This window comes from Callithrix jacchus, chromosome 12 (genome assembly GCF_049354715.1).
Source record: "Callithrix jacchus isolate 240 chromosome 12, calJac240_pri, whole genome shotgun sequence".
NCBI classification, from domain to species: domain Eukaryota; kingdom Metazoa; phylum Chordata; class Mammalia; order Primates; family Cebidae; genus Callithrix; species Callithrix jacchus.
In genome coordinates, this window is record NC_133513.1 from 17,805,889 (window position 1) to 17,818,536 (window position 12,648).

Genomic DNA, 12,648 nt, shown 5'->3' on the forward strand with positions numbered 1-12,648 from the left:
CTGCTGCATCTCCAAGACTTAGCACAGTGCCTGGCACATATTAGGAGTGCAGTAAATAGCTGTTGAATAAAGGGAAGGAGCAGGCACTAAAGCAACAATGAGAAGCCACCACTTATCAAATCATCAAACAGGCAAATGGAAAAACCATGAAAATGGCAGAGGCATGGGGAAACATTCCGGAATATGTTTTCCCACCCTTCCCTTGGTGAGATCTCACTCCTTTTTTTTTTGGACACAGGGTCTCCTTCTGTAGCCCAGGCGGGAGGGCAGTGGTGCGATCTCAGCTTACTGCCATCTCTGCCTCCCAGGCTCATGTGATCCTCCCACTTCAGCCTCCCAAATAGCAGGGCCCACCATGCCCAGATAACTTTTTTTGTATTTTTGTAGAGATGGGGTTTTGCCAGGCTGCCCAGGCTGGTCTTGAACTCCTGAGCTTTACAACTCAGCTGAGGATCACTTCTCCCTAAGCCTGCTTAGGGCGCTGCCAAGTGGGCAGCAGACACTGGGCTTCCCACATTGTGGCATGTGTGGAGACTGCTACTGATCTGTGTGCCCTGAGACCAGACGCCTCCTCAGAGAGAACTGGGCCCACTTCCATGCAGCATCACTGCAGTGAGGGGCTATGGACATGAGGAACCCTCCTGCCAGACTCTAATGTCCCCAGCCTGCTGTGCGCTAGCTCTTGTGTGCAGTTTCATAGCTTCTGCAAGTTCTTTCCCCACTACGTCACTGCGACTGGTCCTTGCATCAGCTGTTGAGACCTAATTTGTCACTTATGGATGGGGTAGGCTGGGTGGAAACTGGTGAGGCTTGTTAGAATACTGTGCAAAACTGGAAGTCAACAGACTGCGAAGAAGAGCCCAAGGGATTTACTGTGGAGTGGGCACTGCGCTTCCCGGCTTGGGCTTTGTGACAGTTCTCTGGGCCACTGGATTAAATCAACTTGCCTGAAGCCACACAGCTGATGGGGAGGGGAGCTGGGACTGAAGCAGGTGTGTCTGGACTCCTCCACCAGCATTCCCAGAATTCTACTTTCCTGCCCCTCCTATTTTACAGCTGTTAACATAAAAATCGTGACTGCTTTCTGAAAGCCAGTTACTACTGACAACTTCAAGTAGCGGCTGACTTCATCTCCCTTTCACCTGCGCCTTCTGGAAGAGTCCCACCAAGTCTCCAGGACTGGTGCCACTTTGGAGTCCAGCCACTGGCTCAGGCCATAGCTCCCTGGCCTCTCACACTTTCTCCTTGGACTTGGGTGCCCCGAGCTCACACCCCTCTATCTGCCACTGAGATACACAGCGTTCCTGTGGTGGGAGCAGAAGGGATCTACCACATACATCAAAGCAACCTCTCCCGACAGAGGACTTCAGGCCAGGTTCCGTTAAGCCCGAGGGCTCCCTGAAACACCTTCGCCAAGTTCCACCAGCTCCCCGAGTTGGGCTCTCCTCATCTCATCAAGCGAAACACACAATTTCCAAATCACAGGACCATGGGAAACTGTCCCAAGGCCACCACTACTACAGCTCAGCATGGCTAAAGAGCTAGAGGGCTCTTTCCACACCCAGTCCTATGGTGCCTCCTGGGCCTTCACGCTGTCCCAGGCACTCAGGGCAAAACGCCCTGCCAGCTGGATCAGACCCCGCCAACACCTATGCCTCACTCCTACACCATCCCCTGGCTCACTACACCAACCCTCCTTTCCCATCTTCAAGCTCCCCCACCACAGGCCCTCTGCACTGGCTGCTCTCTCCCGCTGGGGTCTTCATCCCACTTATAGAAAGACCCCCGTGCTAATGTCACCATGTCCAAGAGGCCTTTCCTAACCTACTTATCTCACTCAACAAATAACCAGTCACCCCTTTCTCTCTGTTTCTTTCCCACATAGCAACATGTATGATCTGCAATGATGGTGTGAATTCACTGCCTCCCTGGCGCTGCTTGAAGACCTCTGAGTCTCCTGTGCCTGGCACACAGTAAGAACTCAGTAAATAAACACCTGCTCAATTAATACCGAAGAAGTGAAATAGATATGTTATTACCCCATCTTGCAAATGTGAAAACTGAGGCACAGAGAGGCTAAGAAGTTGGCCCCAGGTCACATGCTTATGAAATGACTGATTTAAATTCAGACCAGCAGTCAGCGGAATCCACACTGTGAGCCCTACTGCTCGGGACTCCCAGGGGCACAGGCTCCCATGGGAACCTCACTGACACGTGGGTTAGAGGAAAAGGAGGGCTGAGGAATTTCAGAGCAGAGGGCAGTTTCATGATTACACATACCGGTCAGGAGCTGCTTTTCCCAGCAAGGTGCCACCAAAGCTGGAAAGAGAAACTGAAAAGCTGAGGGCCATAAGTCACTAGGATCTTGACTTCCCCCAGATGCTGGCTGGGCACCCCACATCTCGGGTACGAGGACCTGCCAAAGTAGGGAGGAGAACATTCCCACACATCTGGCTGTGGTTTAGCAAACTGTGGACAGACAGCTGGTCCATCTGCCCTGTGGCAAGAGGTCACTGTGCCAAGCACCGACTCCATGCCTAGCATTTGGCCCTTGGCTCTGTATGTCTGGCTGCTTTGTGAAGTACAAGAGGTCCAGAGCTGGCTTTGCCATTGGGGCAAGTGAGGTCCCAAGAGGGCAGGTCACTTGCCCAAGGTCATGCAGCAAGTCTGGAGTCAGAGCCTGGTCCGACCCTGCCAAGCAGTCTGAGCCCCTCAGGGTTTCTCAATGCCTGGCTTCCAGTGAGCCTGGCACCCAGCCATCCAGGGAGAACAGCCCACAAGGCGGATGCTTGTCAATCAGGAGATTTCTTTTTCTCCTTTGGCATCTGGATTTGGTTTCATTTTGAACACAGGACTTCAGAAAATGAAACCAAAGCTGTCTGTCATTGGTGGCAGTGAGGAGAACCCACGTGTGCTGAGTGTACCCTGAGACGCTTTCCTGCTCCCTTGCAGCTTTCCCTGGCCTGTGGTCCCCAAGCTAGGGCTTCTAACACGGATACAAGGCAAGGCTTTGGGAGGCCAGGGGTGGGGAGGAGGAGGGTCGCTTGAGGTCAGGAGTTTGAGACCTGCCTGGGCAGCATAGTGAGACCCCCATCTCTACAAAAAATTTTAAAAAATTAGTGTGTTGGCACGTGCCTGATGTTTCAGCTACTCTGGAGGCTGAGATGGGAGAATCTCTTGAGCCCAGGAGGTTGAGTCTATAGTTAGCTATGGTCCTATGACTGCACTCTAGCCTGAGCAACAGAGCAAGACTCCATCTCTATTAAAAAATGGACACAGGGGTTGAAGTTGTGTGTTTGTGGGCTCCAACACACTGCCATACCCACAGGGACCCTTGAATGAACAACAGCTCACACCTGCTGAGTGCTTAGTGTACCCTAATGGCTGTTTTACGCACCGATCCATAATCATCTGATTCCCACACAACCCTGGGAGGCAGGTACAGTTGGTTTTTTTTCTTTTTGAGACAGGGTCTCTGGCAGAAGACTTTTCTATACAGTGTGGGGGAGGGGGGGAAAGAGAGAGAGAGTGAGACAGGGTCTTACTCTGCTGCCCAGGCTGGAGTGCAGTGATTGACCTCCTGGGTTCAAGCCATCCTCCTGCCACCTGGGACTACAGGTGCAAGCCACTACGCCTGGATGATTTTTGTACTTTTTTTTTTTGTAGAGACTGGATCTTACTTTGTTTCCCAAGCTGGTCTCAGACTTCTGGGCTCAAGCGATCCTTCCGTCTGGGTCTCCCAAGTACTGAGATTATAGACATGAACTACTGCACCCTGCTAGAGGTACTATTATTATCCTCCCCCATTTCACAGATGAAGAAACCATGGCAGAAAGGTTAATTACATGCTCAAGGTCACAAGAAGAGAAAGGTGTAGAGTTGAAACTGGGTCTCCTTGTATTTTATCCATCACCCACTGCAGAGTGTTGCCCCTGGCAGATGTCCAGTGGACATCTCTCAAATGACCACACACCTGACCCCTCGTGCAGGCAAGGCTCTGCATCTTCTCTCTACCCCCTGCACACACACAACCTACAACGACCACCACCAGCCCTGGCCACACGCAGATTCAGGACGCTGATGGGGTGCTCAGTCGGCCTGGTTCTGAGCCACCCCCTGTGCTCAGGAGGAAGCATAAGGACCTAGGCTCTGTCCGGGGAAGGAGGTAACATAGGGCCAGGGAGGCGGGAAGAAGGACCAGGCACCAGGGTTTCCAGGGGAGAAGCCGTCTGGGCTGCCACCTGAGAGCTGTCTGTAGAGGGCAGTGTGTGCCAGCGTTTGGCCAGTCACCAGGCCCTCAGCCTAGCCAAGCTTTTATGTGGCTCCCCATATACCTTCATTCAAAAATACACGGAGCAGCCAGGCACATAATCCATGGCCTTGCATGGCAGCCGGAATCACTAAATCACAAACACGGGTGCAAATTACAGCCTTGACCACCCACTGCTCACCATCCCAAGCCCCGGGCATGTGTGTGTGTAGTGGGAAGGCAGTCATTGAAGGGCAGATGCTTGACGCAGCAGCAGGGGGAAATCTACGAGGTAGGGGTTGGGGAGAGGAGGGCTAGGAAAGCAGGATTTGGGAATCATCACTCTGAGGATGCACCATTTTTCCACTGGGCTCCAATTTGATCTCTCCCAGCTGCTCCTTTCCCCAAAATAAAGACGGGGAGGACAGAATCCAGGTCCAGAGCTCCCAGTCTGCAAGCCATTGCAAATACCAGCCCCTCCCCAGCCTCAGTTTCTTCCGCTGTCGAGTAGTGGGAACGCAGGGAGGGTAGTCAAGCCACCAGGGACCTTGCCCGGCCCCGCCCAGTTTCCGAGGAACTGGGCCGGGGTGGAGGCGCCCGCGCCGTCAGGGGTTCCTCTGAAGTCTGTGGTCAGACCGCTGCTTCCCGGGAAGCACGAGCCAAGACCAGAGACCGCGGCCAGCTGGGGCTTCGGAACAGGAGAGCGGGCGACTGTGGGGGTCGACGGCAGGTGGAGCTGGAGCTAAAAAGGGGTCTAGGGGTAAGGTCAGGCTCAGGGTTGGGGACACCTTCCGGGGAACCCCGGGCGGATCTGGCTGCAGGGGAGGAGAGTACAGGGCTCTGTCCCGGCGGGTGTGGAGACACCTGGGGCAGAGGAGGGTGTGTCAGGGCGCGTCCCAAGAGGACCTGGAGGCAGAAAGTGGAACCCAAGGTAGCCGGGCAAAAGCCGGGTCGCCAAGTCGCGTCCGAGAAGTGGTCGGAAGGTGCAGGGCGGAGCCAGAGCCCCTCGAGGGACGGGTGCTGGGACAGGTGCAAACAGGCAGGCAGAGAGCCCTGCGGGAGTATCCCGAAGAGAGGTGGAAGAGGCGCCGGAGCGGTCCCGCCGACGCCACCGCGGAAGAGAAACCGAAAGTGGAGCTGGGGGCGGGGCCGGTAGGGGGCGGGGCCTCCCGCCTTCGCTGGTCCCGCCTCCGCGCGGGTTTAAAAGGCAAGCGCAGGGGCGGGCGCCGAGCAGAGCGAGCTGCGGCCGTGGCAGCTGCACGGCTCCAGACCCCGGAGCATGCGCGAGAGCAGGCCCGGAGCCCCCCGGAGCCCCCCGCCGCCCCGCCCGCGGCGCCCCGCGCACCGCCCCCAGGTGAGCCGGTCCCTGGGCGTGGAGGCGTGAGGGAGGAGGGAGGGGAGTCCAGGGCAGCGGGGAGTCCGGCGGGCCTCAGGGGCTGCAGGATGGGGTCGCGGCCGCCACGCCCCAGGCCCCCAGCGGCCCCACCCAGGCCGCCCCCCGCCCGCGAGTCTCCAGCAACACAGCCTTTCTTCGGCGCTAGCCGAAATCGCCCGGACCGGGCGCCGATCCCGGCCTGGCCAGCAGGCGGCGAGCGCGGGGCGGCGAGCGGTGGCCCTGACGGCTGTAGCCGGAGCCGGCTGCTCTCCACGCCCCCCTCTCGGTTCTGCCCGGAGGCCCGACTCCGCCTCCACCGAACCCCCTCCCGCCGGGAAGAGCTCCGCGGAATGCAGAACCCGTTTTCTAGCTGTGCCCACTGAGGTTGAACGGAGCCGCGCGGACTTGGTGCTCCATGCTTGCCCCCTAGGGCCGGGTCCGCCGGGAGGGCCGCCCTCCGGAGTTGCCGCGCGGGCACTCACCTGCCCGGCTCCGCAGCGCCCCGGCTCACCGCCTTCTCTTCCCCCGCAGCGCACCCCCGGACGCTATGGCCCACCCCTCCGGCTGGCTCCTCCTGTAGGATGGTAGCACACAACCAGGTGGCAGCCGACAATGCAGTCTCCACAGCAGCAGAGCCTCGACGGCGGCCAGAGCCTTCCTCCTCTTCCTCCTCCTCTTCCGCGGCCCCCGCGCGCCAGCGGCCGTGCCCCGCGGCCCCGGCCCCGGTCCCCGGCGACACGCATTTCCGCACGTTCCGTTCGCACGCTGATTACCGGCGCATCACGCGCGCTAGCGCGCTCCTCGACGCCTGCGGCTTCTACTGGGGTCCCCTGAGCGTGCACGGGGCGCACGAGCGGCTGCGCGCGGAGCCCGTGGGCACCTTCTTGGTGCGCGACAGCCGCCAGCGGAACTGCTTTTTCGCCCTCAGCGTGAAGATGGCTTCGGGTCCCACGAGTATCCGCGTGCACTTCCAGGCCGGCCGCTTCCACCTGGACGGCAGCCGGGAGAGCTTCGACTGCCTCTTCGAACTGCTGGAGCACTACGTGGCGGCGCCGCGCCGCATGCTGGGTGCCCCGCTGCGCCAGCGCCGCGTACGGCCGCTGCAGGAGCTGTGCCGCCAGCGTATCGTGGCCACCGTGGGCCGCGAGAACCTGGCGCGCATCCCCCTCAACCCGGTTCTTCGCGACTACCTGAGCTCCTTCCCCTTTCAGATTTGACCTGCCGCGCCGTGCACGGAGCATTAACTGGGGTGCCCTGTTATTATTTGCCTGGGACCACGTGGGTGCCCTCCCCCGCCTGGGTTGAAGAGAGAGGGGGTAGGGGTGAGGCGCCTCCCGCTCTCGGCTGGAGGTGAGGCCGTAGACCCCCCCTCCTCACCTCTTGAGGGGGTGCTCCCCCTCCTGGTGCTCCCTCTGGGTCCCCCTGGTTGTTGTAGCAGCTTAACTTAACTGTATCTGGGGCCAGGACCTGAACTCACACCTCCTACCTCTTCATGTTTACATATACCCAGTATCTTTGCACAAACCAGGGGTTGGGGGAGGGTCTCTGGCTTTATTTTTCTGCTGTGCAGAATCCTATTTTATATTTTTTACAGCCAGTTTATGTAATAAACTTTATTATGAAAGTTTTTTTTTAAAAAAAAGTTTCTAAAGCGTGTGCTTTGGCCAAAAGTTTAACTAGGTTCTGAACAGGTCCAGGGACCAGAGGGCCCTAAGGCTGACCTGCTGGGCTATAGGTGGGGTACGGGCCTGCTCTGTGGCTGGGCATCCCTCACAGTTACACCCACAGCTCTCCAGGGAGAGAAACGGTTGGTCTAGTTTTGGCATGTGTCTGGTAAAGCAGCAGCTCGAATTTGAGCACTTTGTGTGTGCCAGCCCTAATTCTGTGCTTTGCATGCTTATATTTACTTAATCCTATCGAGAGAGAGGCACCACCCTGTGAGGCAGGGGGTCTGATCCCCATTCTACAGAAGGGAAACCTGAGTAAATCTGCTATGGCCATTTCTGTGTCAAAGACGACAACACTTGGGCTTTTTTTTTTTTTTTGGCTGCTCACTAAGCAGCTGCTTGAAATGGATAACAGAGAGGAAACTTTTTTGGTTCTATGACCACAACAGCTTCCAGGAAGAGGGCGGGGGTGGGGGCTTAGTTTCTGGAAGGAGGAGTGGCACATTCTGAACCAGCATCAAGGGAGACATATTTGGGATGGGATGGGGGATACAGGGCTGGCTCTGGCTTCCTTCTCACCCTGTTGTGTCTTGTGTACTTTTTGGTGAACACACCACTTGGAGCCAGAAGGAGGCTCTGTGGTCTGTGGTGGTGGGAAGGTGCCGCCACGGTTAGGGCAATTCCCCTTGCCTCCCTGGGCCTCCCACCTTTCTAAAGGCAACTTTGCACACATCATGGAGGAGGCTGATGTTTTCAGGAGCCAGGGAAGGGAAGGGTGGCTCCAGGACGTTTGTGGGGCTGACCCACAGCATCAGAAAGTGCCTGGGACCTGGGTGTCCGGCACCTTCTGTGTCTTTGGCCAGCCTGACATGTGGACCATGTTTGCAACTTGCAGGGAATACTCAATGCTTGGTGAATTGAGTCATTTTCAGGTTTAGGGTTCAGCAGCCTGGTGGCCATGTCACACTCCATCTTTAGAAGCCAGAATGGCCCTCTGCAGCCTTGGACACACTTGTAATAGTGCCCTAACGCTTAATAATACCTTTCAGACTCGAAAGCAAAGCATAAAATTCACTTGATGGTCAGAGAGCCAGAGCAGCACAGGCCTGTCTTGGGGATTAAATAGGCTTCAGGCCTTTAAGGATGGCCAGAAGAGATTTAGGATTTCAGAGAGCTTTGGCAATTTCACCCCTCAGTAAGGTGAAGTGGGAGGGAGGGAGGTGGCTCTTGTCTCTGCTGCCAAAGAATCTCTTTTTCTTTTCGTTTCTTTTTTTAGCCACGCCCCTGCCCTTCCTTCTCTGCCTGGATTAATTAAGTCCTGTCCTTGTTCTTTCCCGTCTGTTACCTACTCAGGGCAGTGTCTGGAGAAACAGAAATCCAAGGCGGCAATGCTTGGGGATTGGGTTGCAATACTAGTGATACCCACAGACACTCAGTGACCGCGTACTGGCTATGCTGGCCCCATTTTACAGCTGGGGAACAGGCTCAGAGACGCAAAACAGGGCCACAACAAGGCGTGGAGCCAGATTCTGCAAACCCACTCAGGAATTTTTTAGAGGCTGGGTACCACTAGGTAACCTGAGGACCTAACCACTGCAATAATAGCACCAGCTGCTCATATTTCTATATAGCACTCACTATGCACAGACTGCTCCTGGGTCCCGCATCACCTGTGTGAAGCATTCAACTCACACCCAGCCTTCCGATTTAGGTACTGTGAATCATCCCCATTTTACAGATGAGAAACAGGTTCTCCTCTAAAGAGGGGTCATCTAGCAGGTAGCTTGCAATATGTTACGGGTTTTTTTCCCCTCCTTTTTAAAAAGTATAAAAATCACATATTCCTTACACAGTGCTGGGTATCCAAACCCATTCCCCTTAGAAAACTTGAAGCAGAACAGCTAAGAATAAAGGCCCCTCTGATCACACTTCCCAGAGCTGGCCCCTTCCTCCCTTTATGAGTCATTTAAAATAAATCTATACTAACATAGGTACAGTGACCTCAACACCCTGGAAGCTGCATCCCAGGTCCCGTGTGACTAAAAGTGTGTGCAGGCGCCACTGCAGGGGGAAAAGGCTGTGTGTGTGTGTGTGTTTGTGCCCACGCGTGCGCAAGCACCATGTGGCTTCCCAGGTGATGCAGATTCTCTCCCTTTCTCAAGCCTCAGCTTCATGATTCAGCAGTGCTGACGTCAATTTACAAGAATGAAGAGTGAGAGGAGGGTTTGTGTGTGCAAAGGACTGACTTTGGGGCCCAGGTGCAGTGAAGGTGAGCGGATGAGCCAGGGCAGCATGAGGCAGGCAGCATGAGAAAAGAAGTGCTCTCTGGAATGACAAGGACTGTGTGTGGGTGCAGGGATAGCCTGTGACCAGCCTCTAAGCCACCCCTGCACACTCTGGCCCCCGTGTTCCAGAGGAGGAAATGGAGGCTCAGACAAGTGCAGCCACCTACTCAAGGTCATACAGCTCAAAAGTGATGGCCAGGACTTGGACCAAGTCCATCCCACTGTAAACAAGACAAGTTTCTTCTTTTTTTTTTTGAGAGAGAGTCTGGCTCTGTTGCCTAGGCTGGAGCAGTGGCAAGATCACAGGTCACTGCAGAATCAAACTCCTGGGTTTAAGCGACTCTCCCGCCTCAGCCCAGGGACTGAGTAGCTGGGACTACAGGGGTGGGCCACCACACCCATCTAGTTTCCTTGGTTTTGGTACAGGGTCTCACTATGCTGCCCAGGCTGGTCTCGAACTCCTGGGCTCAAGTGATCCTCCTGTCTCAGCCTCCCAGAGTGTTGGGATTACAGGTGTGAATCACTGCTCAGCCCAGGATGGGTTTCTTAAGTAGTGAGAGAGGGGATGGGATAAGGGAGGAATCTGGTGAAAATTCACATTCCTAGGCCTCGCTTCCACCTGCTTGATCCTCCCAGGATCAAGAGCAGGTACGGTCATTATGCCAGGAAGTGGCCAGCTGAGCCTATTCTATGACATGATAGGAAGAAAGTGCTTACATAAGCACATGGCAGGTGCCAAATACATCTCTGAATGATGAGTTGCCAATAATGATAGCTGAGGTTCATACAGCAAACACTGAGCACCTCCTGTGTTCCAGCCATTATCTATTTCTCCTCCTCCTCCTTTTTTTTGAGAGACGAGGTCTCTGTTACACAGGCTGGAGTGCAGTGGTGTGACCACAGCTCACTGCAGCCTTGACTTCATGGGCTCAATCGATCCTCCCATCTCAGCTTCCTGAGTAGCTAGGACTACAGGTGTGCACCACCAGGCCTGGCCAATTTATTCTTACCAAGATGGGATCTGCCTGTGTTGCCTAGGCCAGTCTCATGCTCCTGGGCTCAAGCAATCCTTCCACCTTAGCCTCCCAAGATGCTGGGATTATAGGTGGGAGCCACTGTGCCCAGCCAGGCATTATTCTAAGCCCAAAGGATACAGGAATTGAATAAAACAGGGGGGTCTGGTCCCTGCTCACGGGGTTTACATTCGGGGCCTTGGACAGTACATAAACGTGAAATAAAGGAAAAGGAGCATTCCGAGTACATAGCAACAGTGGTCAGATGAAAACTCCGCAGGATAATTGGGCAGTGGATGGGGCTCTTTTAGAGAGAAAGGTCAGGAGACTTCTCTGAGGTGACGCTGAAATTATTATTGTGCCTGGAATGACAGGAAGGCGCCAGCCAGGTAGAGCCAGGAGATGAGATGAGCCTTCAAGGCAGAGGGAAGGGCAAGTGCAAAGGAGCTCAGTAGGAAGGAGTTTACCAAACCATTCAAGAAGGCCAGCAAAGTGAAAAGGTGGGAGGGATGGGTGGGGGTCAGGGCTCGTGGTGCCCTGTAGACTTTGGTGGAAAGTGTGGATTTCCAGAATGATGAGGAACGTGGAGGTGACCTGCTCTGACCTGGCTGCTGGGTGCAGATGGTCTGAGCAGGGGGCCTGGAGAGACGGGCTTGGACTCCCTGCCTCCTGCAGAGTCACAAGGGAGCGTTCATTCTTGGCCAGGTCCCTTGGCTTTAGCCAATCAGACCAACGACAAGAGGAGGCCACAGGACCTGCCTGGGGGATGCTGGGCTGAGGTGTGTGTGGCCAGTTCCACCTGGATGCCAGTTTGTACTTCTCACCTGGCCTCCCACTGCCATCACCCAGAGCCTCCCTGGGGCTGGGAGCTTACTAGGAATAACACAGTAGGCTTGGCCTGCTTTGGGGGCAGGGGGCATCTAGTGACCCTCAGAGGGAGGCGCAGTTTTCACCAAAGCAAATTCACCCAGAGACAGCGGTGCCCAGGTGGGCCCTCAAATTGCTCCTCCCGACTGTGGTCCTGGCTCTGGAACCCGACGGATGGCCCTCAGGGGAAACAGGTTCAAAGCTCTATGGGCCCAGTATACCCTCCTCCACCCCTCACCCCGACACCCAGGACGGGTCCGGCATCCCATGCGGCAGCCCTACATGGGTCCCCGCAGCGGCGCTCAGAAGGCCAACGTCCCAAGAAAACGGCCCAGGGGTCTGGGCAAGGCACTCACCGCGCTCCCTCCGGCCTCGGGGCCTTTGCCTGTGCTGCTCCCTGGTCTCCCTTCGGCAGTGCTGTCTGCCAGCCGGCGTCTGGGTGGAGGCAGACAAATGAGGCCCAACCAGCTGTAGTCGAGCTGAGGCCCCATGGCGCCCACACTCTCGGCCATCACGTGCCACGCCAGTGACGTCATTGCGCCGTTCTCCCCACCAGCCGCTGCCCCCAACCCACTCGGCATGGCTTGGCCACACTCGGCTCCCCTCGGCTTCCTCTCGGCTCCGCCGAAGCACTGCTGGCTCCGCAGCCTTTACAGCTTTCACGTGGTTCCCATTCCTCGTGGTGCATCTTGTCCGCCGGGACCTCAGGGCTCTTGGAAGACCCCAGGCCTGGGGAGGGCATGAACCAAGGGCAGGCCAGGTGAAGGCCACAATAGCGGGCCCTCTCCTACCCCCTCAAGTCCTGAGAGACAAACGTGCTCTGCTTCTACCCCATTCCGGCCCACGCCGACCCCTCCCCACCCCTTAGATCTTGAAACTCTCCTCCTGCCTGGAAATAAGGTTAAGAACTACCCACCTCATGGGTGAAGTTCAATCAGAGGATGCCTAGCACTTAGCACGTGACGTATGCCAGTCACTGGAATCAGCCTTCTCTGCTTGATTCGTTCATTGCTGCTGGTTTTGCTGTTGTTGTTTGAAACACAGTCTCATAGACCCGGCACGGTGGCTCACGCCTATAACACCAGCACTCTGGGAGATCGAGGTGGGCGGATCATTTGAGGCCAGGAGTTGGACACCATCCTGGCCAACATGGTGAAACCCCGTCTCCAATAAAAATATAAAAATTAGCTGG

At 56.0% G+C, this 12,648-nt stretch overlaps 2 protein-coding genes across 2 annotated transcripts in view; one reads left to right on the plus strand and one right to left on the minus strand.

Annotated features, from left to right (window-relative positions):
• The window catches only part of LOC144578794 (uncharacterized), a 75,815-nt gene extending 63,438 nt beyond the window's left edge, over positions 1-12,377 (minus strand). Inside the window, exons 1-2 of the mRNA XM_078346845.1 lie at positions 12,373-12,377; positions 11,813-12,243 (exon numbers count right to left, since the gene is read on the minus strand). Coding sequence (XP_078202971.1) covers positions 11,813-12,243; positions 12,373-12,377 — 436 coding nt within the window. The remainder of the gene's footprint in view (positions 1-11,812; positions 12,244-12,372) is intronic.
• On the plus strand, positions 5,478-7,285 carry SOCS1 (suppressor of cytokine signaling 1). Its single transcript, XM_035267025.3, has 2 exons — positions 5,478-5,603; positions 6,156-7,285. The coding sequence occupies exon 2, from the start codon at positions 6,206-6,208 to the stop codon at positions 6,839-6,841; it is 636 nt and encodes a 211-aa protein (XP_035122916.1). The 5' UTR covers positions 5,478-5,603; positions 6,156-6,205; the 3' UTR covers positions 6,842-7,285.
• Positions 12,378-12,648: the final 271 nt, after the last annotated feature.